This window comes from Macaca nemestrina, chromosome 1, assembly GCF_043159975.1.
Source record: "Macaca nemestrina isolate mMacNem1 chromosome 1, mMacNem.hap1, whole genome shotgun sequence".
Lineage (NCBI taxonomy): Eukaryota > Metazoa > Chordata > Mammalia > Primates > Cercopithecidae > Macaca > Macaca nemestrina.
This window is the reverse complement of record NC_092125.1, coordinates 28,398,763-28,421,261: the sequence shown is the minus strand read 5'-3', so window position 1 is coordinate 28,421,261 and position 22,499 is coordinate 28,398,763. Positions and strand designations below refer to the sequence as shown.

Sequence of the window (22,499 nt, the reverse complement as noted above, 5' to 3'; positions counted from 1 at the left end):
ATAGCCACATTTGAAAGCACTTCTCTCTCTCACACACACATGCACACACACACACTCCTCCTCAACAGGTTATAAAGCAAAATTTGCAAGTAGAAGGATGCAGTGCAGTGAACTTCACAGCCTGAAATATGTAAGTGACACATCTGGAATACGGAACAGCAACTTTACTAGCACTTTAAATTTCAAATGAGCCAGCTGGCCAATAAGCTGCTACTGAAATCTTGGGCTCTCAAATTCCTCACTATAAAATAAAATGAGGCTGGGAGCAGGGGCTCACGCCTATAATCCCAGCACTTTGGGAGGCTGAGGTGGATCACCTAAGGTCAGGAGTTTGAGACCAGCCTGGCCAACACGGTGAAGCTTTGTCCCTACTAAAAATACAAAAATTAGCCAGGCGTGGTGGCAGGCGCCTGTAATCCCAGCTACTCAGGGGGCTGAGGAAGAACTGCTTGAACCCGGGAAGCGGAGGTTGCAGTGAGCTGAGATCGTGCCACTGCACTCCAACCTGGGCAGCAGAGTGAGAGTCCGTCTCAAAACAAAAAACAAAAAACAAAAAAAAACAAGATTAAATTAGATTATCTCTGAGGTCTCATCTAACTTATTTCTTTTTCATGGTTCTCATTTCTTCATATATCTTTGAAGTGTTCAGACTGAGAATTAAGATTGCACATATCTGCATTTAACCAATATTATAAAACCTCATTGATAATCAGTTTTCCTTAACAGAGGCTTAACAAAAGTAAATAACTGTATGTACCACAAAGAGATCCAAGATGCATTATTGTCACACAATGCTTAACACATACTAAACTGTTAGAAATTTTTTTAAGGTAAATGAAAGACACTGTGAGTACATCAGACTTGTTTATTCCTTAGAAAAAGAAGTGTGTTAGACAATGAAACTTTTGGCTTTTATGTATGTCATTCATAAATAAAAGCACAACTATCTATAGAAATGCTTTAGAGAAGTCAGTAATGAAATGTTAGACTTTCAACTCAAATTACATAATATAAAAATATAAAGCTCATCTATATTATTATTACCAGAAGATAATACCCTCAAACAAACCCATTTAAAAACAGGACGTCCCTAAGTTTTTCAGAAACTTTTATGGATACAATCTTATATTTGTGCTTATGTTCTCTGATAATAATTGTTTTTTTTTTTAAGTCCTCAAAGGTAATATTTTGACTTTTTGGAATTTCTGGTAAATAAATCATAATTTAATGTGATACTCACAGACTTTGTGAGAAAATTACAATATTTATTTACACATTTACATACAGCACAATGTATTGGTCAAATACTAGTAACAGGTAATTAACAAACTAACAAGAAAATCAGCTTTTAAATGCTTCATGACAGGGTAATTCATGTCCAACATATCAAACACATATTTATAGATAACTTTAGAAAGAAAATACATCCTTTTTTGATCATCACAAGTAGCAATGAGATTTTCTACATTATTTTCAGCCTCACTTTAGAAATGTTTTAATTGTCTAAATTTAATCAATTCATCGATTAAAGACAATATAATAGTAAAATTACATGTATGTTTATATATACGTGTGTGTGTGTCAAATAACAAAACCCAAGTTGTAAACTAAAACCATTTGAAGGTAAATTGAAGACAAAAGTGATCCTGGCTTCAGTTGTCTGGTTCTTCACATAAATTCCAACTTCCAAGTTTTACAACTCTAGTAATATCCAGATAGATAATTTAACCTGCAACTTTTTTCTTCGATTCCTGTCTTTCTCTTTTTCACACTGTAATTTTTGTCTTTTTACTGATTACATAAAATAGGACTTCCAGTCTTAATACATCTCCCAGGAGAAGTGAAATGCGTTCAACTAGGTATTGAGTATCATTTTCCATTCTACTTTTCTATATTTATCTGGTCTAAAAACACTCCAACCATGTAGTTTTTCTTCCATCCTTTTAAGTCACTTAACTTTAATTCAGTAAAAAGGGTAATGGAACACTGAAAGAACTGGGCCAAAATCAAGGTGAAATATACCCCCAGAAATAAACTTATCATAATTTTGGATTTTAGAATGGCCAAACATATTAATTTACTAAAACTAATCATGAATTCAAAAATCAGCATTGTTTTAAAGAGGTTTTTATTGGAGGTGAGGGCATAATCTACTGCAAAAAGTATACTTCACTGAATACCATATTAGTTCAAAAGAATACCAGAACTTCATGTGGCCAAAGCAGCTGAAATGTCATTACCTTCTTGATTTGGGCAGTTTGGACTATGAAAGGGGATGCTATTGGAATTTCCACACTGTTCATCTACCTTTGGGGAAACAGCTTGTTCTTGACACTTTTTGTTCTCTTTTGCAAATTCGAAAGTCACACTCTCCTCAGCAGCCTGAAACGGCCTCTCTAAATGAACCACTGGTTTCCTTGCTTCTACTTCTTGTTCATGTAGCAATCTCTCTACCTCCACCTCAAGCTCCAGAGCCTCTTCATCAGCTTGTACATCTAGTTGTTGCATCAACTCCTCCAACTTCTTGGCCTTCCGGAGCTCATTTTGCTGTATGATTGTACAAAGGTGTTCAGTGAGTTGCTCTTTTATCTCAGTCTTGCGCTGCAGATCTAGCTTTGCTGCAATATACTCTGCTTCAGCCCTGTCAAACCGCTTCCTGTAAGGATGTGTATAAAGATAGGTCCATCAGTTTTCCATTGAAGAAGATATTCAAAAGAGGATCTAGAAACAATAATTAAACTCCAAAACTGGGAAAAAATAGATAATGAAGATATGGATATTACTGCTTTACAAACACTTGTCTACATGTTAGACAAACTAGGCCATGGCTGCTGAAACTTTCACAATATCCTTACTTGAATTCACCTAATAAAACACATCATTCTGCACGAATGTTTTCTTTCCAAAGCTGTTTTTGAGTGAAGGCAGTCTAAAAGGTTAATTCAGTGGTATGCTACTTCCGGAGTGGGAGGATGGGGAGCCCTGATTTGTAGCGTTTACATTTCCATGGGATAACTACTACCACCAAGGTGGTATTACTGAATGCAGAACTGGGAAGAGATACACAAAAATCCACATGAGCCAGGGTAAGCTAGCTTTAGCACACAGCTGGTTAAATTTATAAGAAGTAAGACAAGAGATGGAGAAAGTGGAAAATCGTATCTCTTGATTAATAAATTAGAAAAAAAGAGACAAATTCTGATGGAGAAAGATATGGACAGTGGTTGGGAGATGAATATAAATGGGACAGAGCACACCCAGCAAAATGATACTGGGTGACAGCAAGACATAAACATCAAGTAGAAAACCTCAGGAGAGCTATATGTAGGATTTCTCAATCTTGGTGCTACTGACAATTTGGGCCATATAATTATTTGTTGTGAGAAGCTGTCCTGCACACTGCAGGATGCTAAAGTGCATCACTGGCTTCTACCCATCAGTAGCCAGTAATTCTCAAAAGTTGTAATAAGCAAAAGTGTCTGCAGGCATTGTCAAATGTCCCTTTATTGGACAAAAATGCTCCCACTTGAGAATCCTTGGGTTAAGTTGTTCTCACTCTCTCCACTACTCCATTTACACTTAGTAGGAAATTTTACATATTTACACATGTATAAACTCTGTTGATAGGTAATTTTATGTAAAGTCGTATGTGAAGCAGAGCAATTCTACCGGAGAAGTCACCATGCAATCTCACTTTTTTTCTTCTGCATTAGGTCAGTACAAAAAGAAGAGTTATCGTATCTTAATTTATTGTCTTTTACCTTTTCTATACAATTTGTTGCTTTTCTTTTTGCAACAAGAGGGTCCTTCCTCTTTGTCAGAAAAAAGGTTGATTTCCAACTAGTTCTTCAATTTCATTACCATTAGCAGTTGTGAAGGCCACGCTGCTTTACCTGTTATGAGTGCCTACATCGACTTAGTGTAATACGTAGCTTCTAGTATATGAGTTATGGCAAAAAGAAACAGGTGTATCTCCTAATTTAGGATTCTCTGTCTTGGAAAAAAATACAGTGAAAATAATAAATGGCTTTCATTTTAGACAACTCAGGGGTCAAAATCTTCCTGACAATTACCGTGTGTGCCCGTTTTGGTTAAGGCTTTTCGTGGATGCAAAGAACAGATATCCAGTCAAACTAGCTCAGGTAAAAATTGAGTTTTATTGTAGGCTGCAAGAGGCAATTTCATAGTCATGTCATCAGAATCAAAGGCTATTCTCTTCAATGCTTAGAAGCAACACATTTTCTCTCATTTCAGCTCTCCTATCATACTCACAGCCCAGTATGGCCACCACCTGCAATCTGTATCAAATTCACTCCACTCAATCTCTCAGTGATCCAATTCCATAGTCTCAGAGAAGAACCCAGGTTTGCCCAGCTCATCTCAGCTTAAACAGAACTCTTAGTGTCAGGCCATGCCATGAACCACTACTTAGCCTATGAATTAAATGTACTGGAGTCGGTAGCCCATCTTTGTTCTAATTAGGTATGCCCCAGGGTCAGCATCCTGAGTCCAAAACACAGTCAGGTTCCTCTGGAAGGGGTTGGGGAAGAGGCATGCAATAATTGAAAATTCCAGTACAGAGACTCTGGGCAGTTACTTAAGCTGAGTCTTGGTCTATCTGTAAAACAATGATGATAAAATACCTCATAGGAGTTTTGAGTATTAAACAGTATAAACGGGGCAAGCTTCCAGTCTTGTGTATGGTAGGTGCTCAAGAAACAGAACTTCTCCTTTAGAACACCAGAATCAAAAAGTACTGTTAATGTATTAGTAAGCATGAATCTAAAATTAAGATTACACAAAATTTAGGGACCTGGTATTTATACTTGAAAACTCATTTATATAATGTTAATCTATATTTCCTTTTTTAAAATTAAATATAGTAAATGTAAGAATGAGAGTGCCCATTATCTTTCAATAACCCTCTATGTTAAAAGAATTGTTCTAAAGGAACTCTACTGGATACCTAGTTCCCTTATTTCCATACTTTATAACATACCCTGTTCATGTAATATTCTTGCAACAAGACAGGGGTTCTGACATTCTCAATAGGTGTATGAATGCTCTGACCTGACCGTGACTCAAACCTCCCTTCTCTGCAAGTCTGTGGTCTCCTTCAGCCAGTCAAAATCAATCAGTAGAGATTTACAGTATGGACTCATGAATACTGAATTGAAATTAACATCTGCAAATAGGTCCCTTGGTTTCCACTGATCTATCACCCTGGATAAATCACTGAAGATTTTGTATTTTGTTTATTTATTCAAAGTCTTTCTGGTCAGAAATACGAATATATACTCTCCTACAGAGTGATTTAACATTTAAAATATTGATTAGTTTCACAAACTGCACTACCAGCCTACAGTCAGGTGGGTAATACCAAAGTAGTGTATGATGACATTCTGGAACAAAATAATAAGAGCATTATACATAACATAGTAAGACAGAGTGAACTGGAAATGTAATTATACAATTGTTTTGTTATTTTAAAGGGGGATGGAATGGATCAATGAAAGTTATTTTTAAAGGATTTTAGAAAGTATCTCTTTGTTTTGGTATCCCCTGAAATGTTTAAAAACTCAACCATTAACCCTCTGTATAGCACTGGGTTCCACGGGTCCACTTTTAGTTTTTCAGTTCCTTTTCTGAGCAGTTCTCACTATTTGTATAAATTAGCATTTCATAATTTTTACCTTTTCTTAAGTCTTTCAAACAATGAGAAAATTTACTTATTTAAAAAAACAAAATAAATTGTATTCTGCAATTACTAGAGAGGTCCAATGAACCCTTTCATAAATCTAAGATAGAGGATTATTGCAGTATTTTTTATTTCCTGTATCTTGAAACATTCTGCCATTTCATCATCCTAGGAATTATTTCATCATTACTTATCAATTATTCTCTTTTGCAATAAAAAATTAAAATAAAATAATGATCTAAAAGGATGATGCAATAAGTTATCATTGTTGACCTTCTTTACTGTGCTGTACAAAGTACTATGTCACCTCCAGAAGATATAAAAGAAGACTGAAAACACCATTTTTGAAAACTGTTTTTAGTTTTCATTTCTGCCTATCCAGTATTAGCAAAGTAGAGACAACTGACAGAGGAAGACATTTTGCCACTGTTACAGAAATCAAAAGATGAATCCTGTGGTAGGTTAAAAAATGGCCTCCCAAAGAGAATTCCTAATTCCTGGGACCTGTGAATATTACTTTCTATGACAAATGAGTGAAAATTACCTTATATGGAAAAATATGTGATTAAGGTAAAGGATTTGAAAGGAGTTTATTTCAGATTATACTGTTGGACCCTAAGTGTAATCACATGCATCTTTTTAAGAGAAAGGCAGAGGAAGTTTTGAGAGAGAAGAAAAGGCAATATAACTATGGAGGCACAGAATGGAGTGGCGTGGCCACAAGCCAAGGGATGCCCACAGCCACTAGAAGCTGGAAGAGGCAAGAAATGGATAGCTAGAGTCTCTGAAGACATTACAAACCTGACACCTTGATTTTGGGTATGTGGCCTCCAGAAATGCAAGAGAAGGAATTTATGTTGTTTTAGGTCACTCAGTTTTTGATTACTTGTCATGGCAGTCCTAGGAAACTAATAGAAATGCAGAGACACATTCTAGAGTCCAGATGATAAAAATCGATCATATGTGAAATCTCAGATGAGTCTTCAGCAAAACATATCCTAGGTGAATTTTCTCAAACTTGAGAATCAGTGAATGAAAAATATATTTCTAAGCATAGAAAGGAAAAATGATATTATCATAGAGTTAATCATTTCAGCAGGGAGAACTTACCCCCAATATTTTACAAGTATCTAGACTATCCCTTGTTGCTACAAGGATGTAATGTAATTATATTCTCTCAGCTTTTCATGTCTGTGAGTCAAACATTACTTGATACAAAGATGGTTACCAGGCTTATATTCTTATTAAAATCTTTGTTTTACACAATCCCTTTTAATCTTACTTTTAAAAATTATTCATAAAGTGATTTAAAAATATTTGTCTGTGGGTGTATGTTTGTGTGTATGAAGGTGTCTATGAAACCTAGATGGTCAACAGTGATTCAAAAAAATGTTCTACATGCAGCCACTCTTGATTTTGTAAGCTGGTCTGCACAGCATATAGCAACACTGTAATCCCAGTGGTGAACAGTAGCAGTAGCAGCAGCAGCAACTCTCTCAAATTGGCTCACTCAAAGTGCCAGTCTTCTCAGAGGTGTCTCTCCAAACACTGCTCTACAGAAGCCAATTTTAAAGCAAGTTCTGGCCTATTTACTATCCAAGAACCTTCTGTGGACATAGCATTGTACCAAATACTACAGAACTAAGATACTATTTTTATTAAAAAAAGAAAAAACAAGGAAATCTCCCATAAAAACTGACTGTCCTAGGGATTATCTTTCACTCGAAATCTGGACCATATTATTATTTTACCAATCTGTAATTTCTCAGTAACCACAAATGCAAATTTAGAAAATGATACCTTAATCTTACACATGAACAAGACACACTATATGGTTCTAATCACCATTGCCTATATTTTCCTTTGACTGAACGCCAAGAGCTTCGGCTTTTGAAAATAGCAGCACACGGCCAGGTGTGGTGGCTCACACCTGTAATCCCAGAACTTTGGAGGCCGAGGCAGGCGGATCACCTGAGGTCAAGAGTTCAAGACCAGCCTGGCCAACATGGTGAAACCTCATCTCTACTAAAAATAAAAAAAATTAGCCAGGTGTGGTGGTGGGTGCCTGTAGTTGGGCTACTTAGGAGACTGAGGCAGGAGAATCGCTTGAATCTGGGAGGCGGAGGTTGCAATGAGCAGAAATCACGCCACTGCACTCCAGCCTGGGCAATAAGAGTGATACTCCGTCTCACAAATAAAAATAAAAACAGCGGCACACAACATCTACTTACATTCAACTAAATCAATATTAGTAACATGAGAAACTGTCATCTGTAACTTATTAAAGATGTAAAAATTTACTAAAATTTCATTTAGGATACTTAGAGACTATAGGATGTTTTTTCCTTTAGTAACCCCACCTTCTTTGTGGTTCTTAGAAGGCTAAAACTATGACATTTCTTATATAATACTGAATATGAAAAGGCATCTTTCTCCAGTTTCCACTAGAACAGAATTAAAACAAAATCAAATTACTTTTCTTTTTCTTTTTTTTTTTGTTTTTGAGACGGAGTCTCGCTCTGTCGCCAGGGCTGGAGTGCAGTGGTGCAATCTTGGCTCACTGCAAGATCCGCCTCCCAGGTTCACGCCATTCTCCTGCCTCAGTCTCCCGAGTAGCTGGGACTACAGGTGCCCACCACTACGCCTGGCTAATTTTTTGTATTTTTAGTAGAGACAGGGTTTCACTGTGTTAGCCAGGATGGTTGTGATCTCCTGACCTCGTAATCCGCCTGCCTTGGCCTCCCAAAACACTGAGATTACAGGCGTGAGCCACCGTGCCCGGCCTCAAATTTCTATTGAGGTACCTAGTACTTGTACCTTATAATATGAATTATTCATATAAAAGGCTACAAAGGCATAAAAATGTTCCTCTGGCAAACTTATGTTACAGAGAATAAAATATGCTACAAACCAAGGCTTAGTTTAATCTTAAATAAAATCTCTGTTACCTCCCTTAATGACCTTATTAATGGAAACCTGGAAGTTCTGGTTATCAGCTACTGATGGCATTCATTTAGGTAGTTAATTAATAAAGACAACCCTTTAAGTCTAACAGCATATGGTCCAACAACAATTACAAGAATCACAAGAACAACCACAAGTCTCTTTCTTAAACACTCAACAGTTAATTAAAAACCACAATCAAGCATTTCCGCTTTAATAAACTGTTACATAAACATTCTGATGTTGTGGTTTACCCTGGCCTAATGAGGCATTTTGATTGATTTCTAGTGTAACAGAGAAAGATACAAAATCGAGTCATTAACACAGCATTCCCTTGCAAAAAAAGACAAACCAGTATGATTAAAGCAATGTTGAAAGGGCTGAAAACCCTGAAGTTGGATATAATTTTTTGCCCTTTTATCTGTCTGCAAAGTCCATGTAATTCATTACATGTGTTAGTTCATTTTAAAAATACTCCATGGTATTTTTTTCTCTTTTAAAAAATGCCAATGGTTGACACCAAGGAAACATATATTAAACCATCTCATAAGAATATAATTGAAAAAAAAGAAAAGAGAAAATATTTCAAATTTCCAAGACAGTGGATCTGCTTAAATTATTCATAAGCTTTTAAAAACTAAACTAGATCCTCTTACTCTGACGAAAGCTAAAGTGAGAACTAGACTTCAATCCTATAGGACCGTGTCAGATATCAAAAACTTTAATGGAAAGAACATAGACATGGTGTTAGAATAACAGTTTTGGGCAAATCATTCAGATATTTACTTTGCTGGATCCTGAAAGATGAATAAAAAACTTCCAAACATTAAATAGCTGAGGGTTTAGCAGCAAAGACTAAAATGTAAATAAATAATGCAAGATCTGCTCTAATGGCACACGAACAAGGTTAACTAGTAGGGCAGAGTTAAGGAAGACGTCACTGAAGAGCAGACACCTGAATTAGCACAAAAGAGGAATAAATACAGCACTGAATGGGGTTGTTTTGAGGCTTAAATTATGATATATACATAAAAGCCCCTGGAATAGCTGGCAATAAACATTAATTAAATCATACTCCTTGTTCAATTTCCCCAACTCACCGAGCATATGAATAGTCTAAGCTGGCCTGATCAATTCGGTTCCTGAGAATTCCAATGTCAGCTGACACCATGTCATCTAAAGCCTGCAACTCCTTCTGGATCCGCTTTAGTTTCATGGTTTCTGCCTGAGTTCTTTTGGATCTAGAAAATCAGGTATGTGAGTGGGAAAGTAAGAACATTTTAAAACCATGGGTTCATATACAATGTAAGCGAAAAAGCAAGATACTGTATATATGTTTATAATTTATGTTTTAAAAGTTAGAAAAAACTCAGGAAAATTGAAATAAAATAAATGCTGGTTAACATTTGAGTTTTTGAAATTTTATATTTGCATGTTGCATAAACAAAGTAACAAGACTAAAAAAAACTCAGCAAATAGTTCATTTGTAGATACTCATTCTGTAAAGAGAACAAACACTAAAAGAATATATCTGTATTCCCTTTACATTGAAACATTCAACAGAGCTTTCCAAATTTCTAGTCTTTAATTCTTCCTCTTCCTAAGCCCATTTTCATTTGTCTGATACTTACCTGCCATTAAGAACAGACAGATGCCTATACTAAACCACACCTCTTTATACATCTGAGAACATCCATTTAGTTTTAACTTTCTTGGGACCCATTTCCCCAAACTTTTATTACTTTGATTCTTGTTCTCTAGGAAAACTACTAGTTCCCCAAATTCTTTATGGAGTTGAACACCAAAACACTCATTTTCCTTATTTAAAAGCACATCCAACCTCATCATTTCTTAATCCCCTCTCCCAAGTACAATATATACTTAAGAAATGGAACAAGCAAATAAAAAAGCAACCCTTTAATCATGATTTCACTCATTTCAAATTTTCACACACACTGTGAATGAAGAAGAAAAATCCCCACATAAGTCCACTATGTTACACAGCACATTCTCTAGATTTCTACTCTTAGGCATTTACCCTTCCTTTCTGCCTACAAAAGTTCACTTAACGTCAAGTACTTCACTGTCCTTTTATTAATAGTTCAAACATGATGCATTTCCCTACACTTCTGTTTATACTGGTGCTTTCTGTCTAAAATCAAAAACACTTATAAGAAGAACTGCCGAGCCTGTACATGTTTTTGTAAAACCACAGAAAACAGCCTTCCCATCTCTTAGAAATCAACGACTACTAAAATGCTTTATTTTTAAATAATCACTTACAAAAAAAAAAAAAAAAAAAAAAGAAGGTACTACTCTTTTATCTGCTGGTTTTTTCCCTTGAAACATAGTAACTCAGTGAGTTGCATATTTCCTGTGCTTCAAGAAAGATAAAGGTGTACCAGTAGTAGAAAAAGAAAAATCATGATTTCTCAAATACACTCACGCCTCTGGTAGACAAAATTCTAAACTACTCTTATACCTATCACCCTCTTCCCTCTTCTCCTGCCCCTACACATACTCTAGCTTCAAGCAGTAACAGTTTGACAGACTTTTCTGGAAGTCTAAAAAGAAAATGTCACTAAATATTTCCTTGCATTTATTTTTCACTATTCACAACCATTGATTTATTGACTAAGTTTAGTTTCCTAAGGCCACAGGAGATTAGACAGAAACTACAAACTCAGCAAGAGTGGTGAGGGATGGGAAGAATGATTCCAATGGGAATGTTGTTGTATAGGGCTGGTACAATGCAGTAAATGTGAAGGGGCTGCTGATAGACACTGGAAGGTGAAAGAAAAATTGAATCTCACACAGTGCTCAGAATAACGACCCTGAGTCATCAATAAAAAGTTAAACTATATCATGTATCTTCTACTTGTGGAGGCGGGACACATTATTTAAGAAAACGCCCATAGGAAATACACTTAAGATTCATGGGAGTATGTCACTTATGTAGAAAACCTTATTCCTCTACACATCAAATGATTAAGGCCTCCCTACATAAAAATTAAAACTTGCATTTGTTGCTAATTTACATATACTGATAGCTATTTACTGCTTCCCTTATGATTGTGTAGATGGCTAAAACTGGAAGCACTAATGAAGGTCTTTAAGTTTTAACTGCAACTATATTTACAAATTTAATATGCTCTATGCTTAAAAAGTTCTCCTTAATAAATTATAATTGGAATTTCAGTATCACTTATAAAGCATAATTTGTTTACTTAAAAGTAATGGTCGAAGAAAAAATATCAGTTTCTTAAAAGAGACATGGGAAAATAAATATAACACATGACAGAACAGGTTACAGGTTACAAACAGCCTCTGCTGGTTCAGGTGCCTCACCTTTCTGCAATAGCTTTAGCCAAAAGAGCTTTTTTACGTTTATTTTTCTCTTCCATTAGCCGTTGTTCTTGTTGGAGGACTTCCCAACGAGATTTTTCTTGCCTAGGGGGCAAAAAAAGCGTAAAAATGAGTTTATGAAAGAAAAAGAAACTGCTACCCTATCCCACACCTTACCAGTCTCAGTCCCCTAAGTATAAAATTTAATCAAGAAGATTTATGTATATGTTCTTTCAAAAGTCCTCTTAAAAGAAACCCACCTGCAGTTCATTATTTTGTTCTAATGGGAACAAAGACTACGATCTAAAGTAAAGAGGCTTACATAAATTGGACCTCTGAAATCCGTAATATGTATATAATCTAGGAACCCACAAACTAGAAGCCAGAATACTGTGCATGTGTTTAGGAGTACAAAGAAATTTGTGTAAGTTAATTATGTATTATATGCAGAATGGAGATTAATAAAAATTGGTCTGTAGCTGATGTCATATTACTTATACCTTTTAGAGTTTTCTATAAAGTCTCCACCACGTTAACATGCTTCAGACAATAACCAATGTTTATTTCACACGTTAATATTTTCTTTCAATTTGTTCACTTTTTCCCAACTCTTAGACTTGATTTTTGTCTTTTTTTTTCCTTTTTGTGCAGAACAGGGTCTTGTTGTATTACCCAGGCAGGTCTCGAACTCTAGGCTCAAGCTATCCTCCTGCCTCTGCCTCCCTAAGTGCTGGGATTATAGGTGTAAGCCACTGTCCCAGCCCAACTCAGACATTTTTAAACGAAGTATAACACTAAGAGCTAAGACTGGAATGCTGGGCTAAAGAAAAAAAATTCAAAGATCTGAAAACATGTATTGTCTTACAATCTGTCCAATTCTAAAATAAATATATTAAAATTTCCCATAAAGTCATGAGCTTGATGCCAACTCGGCAAAACTATTTATTCCTATTACTGTCACTTCTTACAGCCACTATACCACATGTATCTATTCCCAAATCTAGTAACCACTTCCAAAATTGTCCCTGTCGCTCCATTCCTACACCTTAGTGTTGGGACTGGTCATTTCTCACTTTTACTATTGCAGGCATCTCTTCACTAGGCACCTTAGTTCCACAGCTCACCCTGCACTCTCTCCCATATGATCTATAACACTGACACCTGGAATTTCTCTAACCATTATTTTGATTGAGGCCTTTAGCCCTCAGAGAGCTTCATGGTATCTTGCTGCATTAGTGAATTTGCTAGGCAGGCATCTCCAATCCTTTCTCATTTCTTTAATTCTCTACTTATTCATCCCCTGCTTCTGCTTCCTCATTTCTGTTTTCCTTTTTTTTTTTTTTTTTTTGAGACAGTCTCGCTCTGTTGCCCAGGCTGGAGTGCAGTGGCACGATCTCGGCTCACTGCCACCTCCACCTCCCAGGTTCAAGCAATTCTTGTGCCTCAGTCTCCCAAGTAGCTGGGACTACAGGCACGCACGACCACGCCCAGCTAATTTTTTTTGTATTTTTGGTAGAGACGGGGTTTCCCCATGTTGGCCAAGATGCGCCCGCCTCAGCCTCCCAAAGTGCTAGAATTATAGGTGTGGGCCACCGCGTCTGTCCTCCTTCCTCATTTATTTAATTCTCTACTGTTCTCTGGCTCATCCTTTGCCATCTCTCCGAGAGAAATGAGGTAGCATCTCTGAACATTCTCTAGGACACAGCTTTCCTTTCTCCTCCTTAAAACCTCAAAATTTCTCCTTTACGTGAATGGTTTAGGTTACATGTCTTTTATGAAAATTCTTCCAAGTATCTAAAAAAAGAATGTTTCCCTATGACATCTAATCTGAATTGTCCAGCTCAATGTAAACTTACCTCCTATTTGTCTCAGGTCTTTGTTGGTAAACTACACTTAGAGACACTTTAATGTATGCACTTGTTCAATGTAGATTTCATAAATTCATGTGGTTTTATAACTCTTGTCAAAATGATTTCTTAGTTGTAAACCCCTAGTGGACAGGAAACATTTTAAATTCACAGGACAGAATCTGGATCAGCAGAGATTAAAAAGATGTCAGAGATTAGGAAAAAAAAAAAAAGATACTTTGAAAAGAACTCAGAAAAGAGAAAACAGAGATAAAAGTCATTCCTTCTCCTCTGTGAGTGATAAATCAGCAGGAAACAAAGAAATAGAGTATATATTAAAACACAAGCTATCAAATAAAAATTCTAAGAATTTGCAAATCAAAAAATAGCATCTTCCACAAGAGCAGTGTAGCTAAATTATGAAGGTTGTTTCTAATACAAAGACAGTAAAGAATAAATAAAAAGAAAGCTAATGATGAACTGAGTTTTATCATTAGTCCCCTAAATTTCCTACACTCTCTCCTTTGACCATCCCTTTATGTCTCTCCACAAGTTCCAATTTCTGGGCCAATGGAAATAGTCTGGAAGATGAAGAAAGGGGTCAATTTGGGGAGAGGCACTATGCATATAATAACTGCTTCTGAGCCAAGATCGCGCCATTGCACTCCAGCCTGGGCAACAGAGCGAGACTGTGTCTCAAAAGAAAAAAAAGAACAGAAAAAAAAAAAAAAAGAGCTGCTTCTGCTGAGTGTAAAAGGCATAAACTTCGGATCCAGACAGACTCATATGTAAATCTCAGCTCTACTATTTACTAGCAGTGTATTAGCTTTAGGAAGGTATCATCTTTTCTGAGTCCCAGATACCTCATCTATACAGTTTAAATAACAAACATGCATTTTAAGGCTGTTATGAAGACTCAATAACATAAAACATACAGAATGACTAACAGCATCCAGCTTATATTTAGGTGGTAGCTGTTTTTCAATAGTTTAAACATCACATTTCTAGGATTGAATATAAAAGAGAGAAAATGTTAAAATAAACAAGTTACATTTCCTTAAAGCCCACTGGGAAAAAACGGTTTAGATGAAAAGTCTCATGGACTTTTCATATAGACTTACTAACAATTCCACTTTCTTTTTCTCCAGTTTGCAGTCTGGCTTTGGAGGTAGAATCTCAATATTGTTGTGACCATCATGGGAATTCTCAAGTCCCAGTTCCTTTGGCTGACTTTCAAGGCCCTGTGGTTGTCCATCACCAACAGGAGAGGTGAGAGGGAAATGACTCGGAAGAGCAGGGGAAGAAAAAGGTGGTTTTTGAACGTTAACTCTCTGTTTTGGTGCTGAAAGCAGCTGCTCTGGAAGTAATGAGGTTGATCCATCTTGAAGTCCAAGTTTTTGGCTTTGCTCTATAAGGGCTTTTTCTCGCTGAAGTTGTTGTCGACTTTTCTTCGCGGGGAGACGTCGCTGTGGTTCAAATGGATCTATGTAAAAGAAAAGAGAGGAAAATTCCTTTGTGTGAGCAGCAAATAATTATAATTCCTCTAAGAAAATAAAAAATTAACATTACAGTTTGATAATTCTAGTGGTTCTCCTACCCCATTCTCTATCTTGAAAGTCTAGGGGAAAAACAGGCATCTTCCTGTAGAGTTTCAACAGTTTTTAGATCATAATATTAATACTTAACAGAAACTGCCCCATCTCTTAATTTATCTTCAGAGAAGTCCATCAGTGAGTTAGGTCTTAGGTCACAAAGTGAGGTTTCTTTTTCAACTTGATTTCCTAACTGTCAAAAGAAATCAACTAATTTTGACCAAATCAGGGAGATGACTGAATTATCTGGTTTTAAATTTGATTTATGGTTCTGTCTGCTCTCCTGAACAAAATGGTGGTTGCATTTTCAAATGGGATTACCCTCTCTTAAATTTTAACAGCTTTTAGGGCAATTTGGTACATATGTGATACATATTCAGATGCTATAACAGAAATGTAGTTGAGTGAAGTCTCTTATTTCTAGGAATGCTAGTTAACCTTAAACTGTTTTCTTTCATCCTACAGAACAATCCAAGGTTGTACTCCCCAGAGCCTAGTCACGCTCTAATCAATGCATTCAAACTACTTTTAATAGTAGCCTGGGCAAAGCGATAGAAGATAAAACAACTGGGGGGAAATATCTTTAAAGTTATAAATAATAATACTTCTATTACACTTTTTGGACTGTCCATGCCAGTGTAAACATTTTAGGGCAGACAACTGGAGAATCTGACTCACATTCATACTATATTTAATAAGATCTATAAATAGCATTCTCTCTTAAATGCCTGGGAAGTGAAATTATGAGTTTTTGTAAACGAACAACTCAAATGGGACATTCAAATTTGGCACATTGACTTTTGAAGCAAAACAAGATTATTCGAATTTCCCAAAGTATAGTTAAAAGCTCTAGAGTCACAATTCCAGCTTTGCTTCTGCCCAGTTCACTGACCTCAGGTAAGTCAATTATTTATTCAATATCTTAGTTTCCTCATCTATCAAGCTGGTTGAAAATTAACCTGCTCTGATGCATGAAATTGGTCTAAGAATAAATGAGATACGTACAGAAAACATTTTTTAAAAGACTGAGGTACTATCAAAAGCAAATGTTATTGTTGATTTTAGCCAGAAACCCAAAGTATCCTCCTGTACCTTGCAACAGGAACACATTCTTGGCTCTGATCTTTATTCATACCATCAAAAAATGTCACTTAGCCTGCTTACCTCCCTGTTGAACTCATTAGCTGAATTATTAATAGTTCCTCTGAAATTCAGGTAGTCACTTCTATTTTATTTTGCATTTTTACAGAACCTACCTATAAGACTGAAAATGCTAATTTTAAACAATAAACAATAAGCAAATCAGGCCACTTAAACACAGAACATACTGTTTCCCACACTGTGTATTAGGGGCTGCAAAATCAAGGAGACTGGTGAACTGAGAAGCACAAGTCTGGTAGTAAGGGGGCAACTCATAGTCACCTTTAGTCAATTGCTATCATTAAAAAATTTAGGTCAGCATAGCCAGATATTTTGATTTTTATGATTACAATTTAGACTTTTATGTAAAATATCTTGATTTTTAAACGTAGGGAACTGTCTCAATCAGGAAAATCTAGATTATGCTGTAGGGGCAAATCTTAGTGGTTTTAAACCACAAAGGTTTATTTTTCATTAATGACATGTGCCAACTAAAGGCTAACAGAGTGGTTCTGCTGATTAGTCTCTCAGGGCTCTAGGCTGACTGTACAGTCAGTATTCAGTGTTGCTGGCCACCACAACACGGGGAGAAAAGAGAGGTCAGAAAGGTCTTGCTACAGCAATTAAGTGCTCTGACCCAATAGTGGCGTAACACTTCTGCTCACAATTCAATGGCTCACCTAGTACATGGACCTACCCCCAAACAAAGGCAACAGTTATAGCTGGCTTACCAAATAACACGATGATTATCACCATTATTAACTTAAAATAAATGTAAAGATTGGATAAATGAAAGAGATAGAGAAGGAAGAAAGGAAGGAATGAAAGAGGGAGGGAGGGAAGAAGGGAAAGAAAGGCAGGCAGGCAGGAAGAAAGGAGGAAAAAAAGAAAGAAGGGGGAAGGACGCAGGCAAAGCCGAAAAGCTGCATACATTTTTGGGTTAAATTAAGCCAATGGACTACCAGTTTGTGATATATGCTCCATATCCCTTATTTAAGCCCTGCTCCCCCAACCCCAGAAAACTATCATTTGAATCGTATGTTGATTATTCTCTTCCTTCTCTAATAGACATGTTGCATCTATGAATATTTCTAAAAAGTATTTACTTAGTTGTCCAACTTTATAAAAAGGGTTTTGTGCTGTACATCTGTTTTACTTAATATCACACTGTCAATAGTCATTCATATTGTCTATGTTGCAGCAGTCATTAATTTTGTTGTATAACATTTCATTGTGTGAGTAAACCAGAGTCTACTGATCTTCTTCCACTGATAGACATTTAGGTTGGTTACAGGTTTTTGCTTTTGTAAATTTTCAATACTGTGTCTGTTATTTTACATGTACAAGAATTTGCTTTGGATATTATCTCAGAACTATTGAGTCACAAAGTATAACTTTAGAAGAAACGTGAAAATGCTTTCCAAAGTGTACTCCCTCTAGTAATGTGTAAGATCCTGTGGATGTACTTTCTCTTCAATATACAATACTGTCAGATGTTTTAATTTTTGTCAATCAAATGGGTATAAAATAGTACCTCACTGTGTTCTTGATTTGTAATTCTCTGCTCCTTGGTGGTGATGAGCATCTCTTCATAGTTCCTTTTCTAGGAAATATCTATTCATGTCTTTTGTTGACTTTTCTTTTGGCTTGCACTTTTTTATATATCAGCAGAAAACAATTAGAAAATACAATTAAAGAGAATATATTTCAATACCAGAAATTATCAGTTATCTAGGAACAAATCTAACAAAAAGATGTTTAATACCTCTATAGGGAAAACTATAAAATTTACTGAGAATTTAAACAAGTACTAAATAAATGGAAACATATACCATGTTAGTGGTAATGTTAATATGAAGATGAAATTGATCTAAAGAGTCAATGCAATTACAATCAAAATTCCTAATGGGTTTTCCGTTAAATTTGGTAAAATTATTAAAATTTTCATATGAAAAGATAGAAGGTCAGGAATAGTGGCCAGGTGCAGTGGCTCACACCTGTAACTACTATACTAATTATAGTAAGAAACCAATTTCTTAAGACACGGAAATGTTCACTATTAAAAAAAGGTTCACATGTTTGAATATATTAAAATTAAGGCCCAGCATGGTGGCTCATGCCTGTAATCCCAGCACTTTGGGAGGCTGAGGGAGGAGAACTGCTTGAACCCAGGAGTTTCAGACCAACCTAGGCAAAATAGCAAGATTCTATTGCTACAAACAAAAAAAAAAAAAAAAAAAAAAAAGAAGAAGAAGAAGAAGGAAGGAAGGAAGAAGAAAGAAAGAGAGAGAGAGAAAGAAAGAAAACTAGTGTGGTGTGATGGCACATAGCTGTAATCCCAGCTAATTGGGAGGCTGAGGCAGGAGGATCGCTTGATCCCAGGAGTTCAAGGTTATAGTGAGCTATGATCGCGCTACTGCACTCCAGCCTGGGCAACAGAGAGCCAGTCTCAAAAAATAAAATATTTTGTTCATCATAAAGATAAAAGTGAAAAGACAACTTAAAAACTGGGAGAAGATATTCATAATGTAACTGGCAAAGAATCAGTATGAAGAATAACTCTTCTGAATAAACAATTTATTTAACTAAAAATTGACAGCATGTGGCTGTACTGTTTTCTTCCAATTTTTCATTATGAAATAGATCATACATCAAATATGTGCATGTGTTACACTCATAAACACAGTCTTCCAACCTATATGATTAAAAAAAAGTTTAAGAAATAAAATATGACTGCAGTAGAAGTAACTACTGTTTAACGATAGACATAACCCTCCTTCTAGAAGGTAAGAGAGAATTTATGTCCTGTCCCCCAAGTTGTATGACTTGCTTTTGGTAAATAAAATATAAGTAGGAGTGTCACATGTCATTTACTGGTGAAAAGATTTAATTGCCAATGTTCAATTTTCAATCTTCTTTTCTTCCTACCATGGTAAACTCCTACAAGACAGCACCAAAAGATGGAGTGACTGTGAAACACAGTCACCTGCCAAACCCACATTAAACATGAAACTAGAGTGAAAACCAAATCTTTATTTTAAACAATTGACATATTAGGGCTATTTGTTACTTTAGCTTAACTTGCCTTAACCTGATTTCATAAATTACCAATACCTCTGAATTTTCCTCTCCCTGATCACATTCCCACGCCTCCCCACTATATACAATCATACGTCACTTAACAATGGGCTACATTCTGAGAAATGTGTTGTTAGGCAATTTTGTCCTTGTGCAAACATCAGAGAGTGTATTTACACAAACCTAGATGGTACAGCCTACTATATACTTAGGCTATATGGTACAGCCTTTTGCTCATAAGCTCCAAACCTGTACAGTATGTCACTATACTGAAGAAAACACAGAAAAAGTGCCGTAAAAACAGGGTGTTATAATAATATTACCAGGCCACCACTGTACATGTGGTCCACTGATAACTGAAATACTGTTATTGAGTGTGTGACTGTATATATTATACATACAGCTAGCTGATCCTTGATATATGAGGATAACTGGTTCCAGGATCCCCATGTATACCAAAATCTGTGCATACTCAAGTCCCACAGTTGGCACTGTGAAAACCACATATACCAAAAGTTAGCCCTCCATATACTCAGGTTTCGCATCCCCCAAATACTGTATTTTTAAAATGCACATTTGTAAGTGAACCGCCACAGTTCAAACCTGTGTTGTTCAAGGGCCAAGTGTAATCACATATACTGTATTAACAAACATGTTAATGCATGTGGTTACAGTTAATACTAATATATTCCCACCAGCTGTACAGTAGTAGCCCACTAGATGAGTATACTACAATTTATTTACCCATTCCCTTGTTAATGAACACTTTGGTTGTTTCCAACTTCTTAATATTACAAACAAGACTATTAACAACGTTCTTGACCATGTTCCTCAATGCACATACAGGGGTCTCCAGAGTACTACTGTCCTTATTTTGCTGGCAACCAACTCCATCTTCTTAGATTATTCAATAAATGTTTAAGGATAGAGAACAGCTAGAAATGGCTTTAAAATTAAAGGGCCAAATCCTCTAATTTTACAAATAAGGAATCCAAGGGGAAAAGATTTAGAGGAAGAGCTGAAAGTTCTGTATTTGTATACCCCTAGCACTGTGTTTAGCTAGGGGTATACAAGGATGTTAAGATATTTTCCATCCTCGAGGTGGTCAGCGACTAGTGATTTGGTTTCCACACTCTACAGTGGGCCTTGAAGTTCAGGCCCTTACCATCCTCTATCTACCCCCAGTTGCAAAGATATTTCAAAATATACTTCTACATAATTAATATAATGTGTAATTTTGATTTTTAGATTAAGTCGTCTTTACCCTGGAAAATGCGCCTCTGCTAACACACAATCTTTGTGAAATCTTCCCAAGCTCCATTCAATCTCCGGCAGAGTGAGGTTCCTCTTGTCTCTGAAGCAAGCTTTTGCAATATCTACTATCACATAACTTTGTGATTTGTCTCCTCGTGAGTCTACTGGAGTCAGACCAGAGGCCAGGGCACTTGTACTCTGTACATCAGAGTATGTGAATGGATGTTGAAACACAGAGCAAAAGAATTCGAGCATATAAAGCAACACAGAGTCAGTTAACCATACAGCGTAGCATAACCTTTTTGACAGAGTTTTTAAAGTCTCCTGGACCAGTCAAAATGTCCCCAATCGATATAATCTACATTGGTCCTATCTTACTAATTTACTTCTTTTCCCACTTGTCCGCCCTAGATTATTCTCACATTTATGCTAAAAATGCACAAGCTACCAGAGCAACAACTAACTTCCCCACAAACGCTAATAAAAGGTTTACTTCATTTTCTACCAAAATAAAGTATTTGAATTAAGGTACCAAGAGCGGTGTACACTTCTTACAGAAATTGTGTGTACTACCAGGATAACCACACAGATCACTGCAAAATTTCAACCACAAGTGCAGTGCATCAATATTACTAAGTTTTCCACCAACAATCAGCAAACTTAATTCCTTCATTAAAATATATATATATATATATATAGTACAAGCCCATTCAATGCTTACTCTAAAAAAGCCAGAGAGAGAAGAACAAGATTAGCTTACTCCAAAGTAAGACTGTATGTATATAAACATATAAAGTCTTCACATCTACCCTCTCAAAGACCCTTTTGGTTTGCTGATTCTCAAAAATTGGAAAGAACTGCAAAAATCATCTGGCAACCAGAAGCGAATGCAACACTCCAGATGAATTGTGAAAAGTACCAAATTTTTGCCTTTATTCAGACGCCTGTGCTCATTTTTTCCTATCTTCTGCTTTTGCAAATTCACCACAATTCTAATATGATGTGCGCCCCTCCTCCTTCCCTTACCCTGACCCTGACCCTGACCCTCCAACTGTCGATTCCTGCAACAATCCTCCCTAAGGAAGACACACAGGCTGTAGGCTCACTTCCTCTCCCAAGTCCCATTCCTTTCATGCGAGTCAAATCCCTACAGTGGATTCCTGGACCGTTTTTCCTAAAAGAAGATCCCAGTCCTCTGGCTTGCCCCTCCCGTCGTGACTTCCAGTAAGTCCACCTCTCAAACCCCCTCAAACCAGTCCACGTACTTACAGCGCCTTCCGCTAACACAAACGTAGCCACTTCCACGCCCCCTTCCCCCGCCAAAGCTACATCCCCGCCCCTTCCCTTTAAGGACCAAGAATTAAAACACTGTAAACCCATCTTGTTACCTTTAGTCTGCTTTAGTCTCCTCAGTTCCTCTTCAGAGAAGCCTGCCCAACCTTGCGCCATTGGCCCGGGCCAGCGGCACCCCCAAAAGTGCCCAAATCTCGGAGCCGCGACTGCCAACACTGCTGTCCAGCGCATCCGGGTTTTTCCTCGGCCGCGGCCAATCAGTGCGTCGGGCTCCAAACACAAGGCCCTCTCTCGGCGGCCTCAGGGTCC

The 22,499-nt window shown here is 36.7% G+C and overlaps 1 protein-coding gene and 1 long non-coding RNA gene across 9 annotated transcripts in view; one reads left to right on the top strand and one right to left on the bottom strand.

Moving 5' to 3' along the window:
- Window positions 1-526: 526 nt before the first annotated feature.
- On the bottom strand, window positions 527-22,424 carry LOC105484391 (golgin, RAB6 interacting). Of its 6 annotated transcripts, none has more exons than XM_024793638.2 (6): window positions 22,286-22,424; window positions 18,100-18,217; window positions 14,959-15,316; window positions 11,990-12,091; window positions 9,742-9,882; window positions 528-2,656 (listed from the first exon to the last, which is right to left on the bottom strand). In XM_024793638.2, the coding sequence occupies exons 4-6, from the start codon at window positions 12,043-12,045 to the stop codon at window positions 2,209-2,211; spliced, it is 645 nt and encodes a 214-aa protein (XP_024649406.1). In that variant the 5' UTR covers window positions 12,046-12,091; window positions 14,959-15,316; window positions 18,100-18,217; window positions 22,286-22,424; the 3' UTR covers window positions 528-2,208. The 6 variants fall into 6 exon arrangements, with proteins under 6 accessions (XP_024649410.1, XP_024649406.1, XP_024649405.1 ...); XM_024793637.2 differs by lacking the exon at window positions 22,286-22,424 and adding an exon at window positions 20,908-21,530; XM_024793636.2 differs by lacking the exon at window positions 18,100-18,217 and having other exon boundaries at window positions 14,955-15,316; window positions 22,286-22,404.
- LOC105484393 (uncharacterized) overlaps window positions 21,959-22,499 on the top strand; it is a 122,856-nt gene continuing 122,315 nt past the window's right edge. For 2 of the 3 annotated variants that reach the window (XR_988897.3, XR_988895.3), the window contains exon 1: window positions 22,022-22,121. This is a non-coding gene — a long non-coding RNA (uncharacterized lncRNA). Of the gene's footprint in view, window positions 22,122-22,499 lie in introns of all 3 variants that reach the window. The other variant, XR_011611016.1, reaches the window with a different exon arrangement.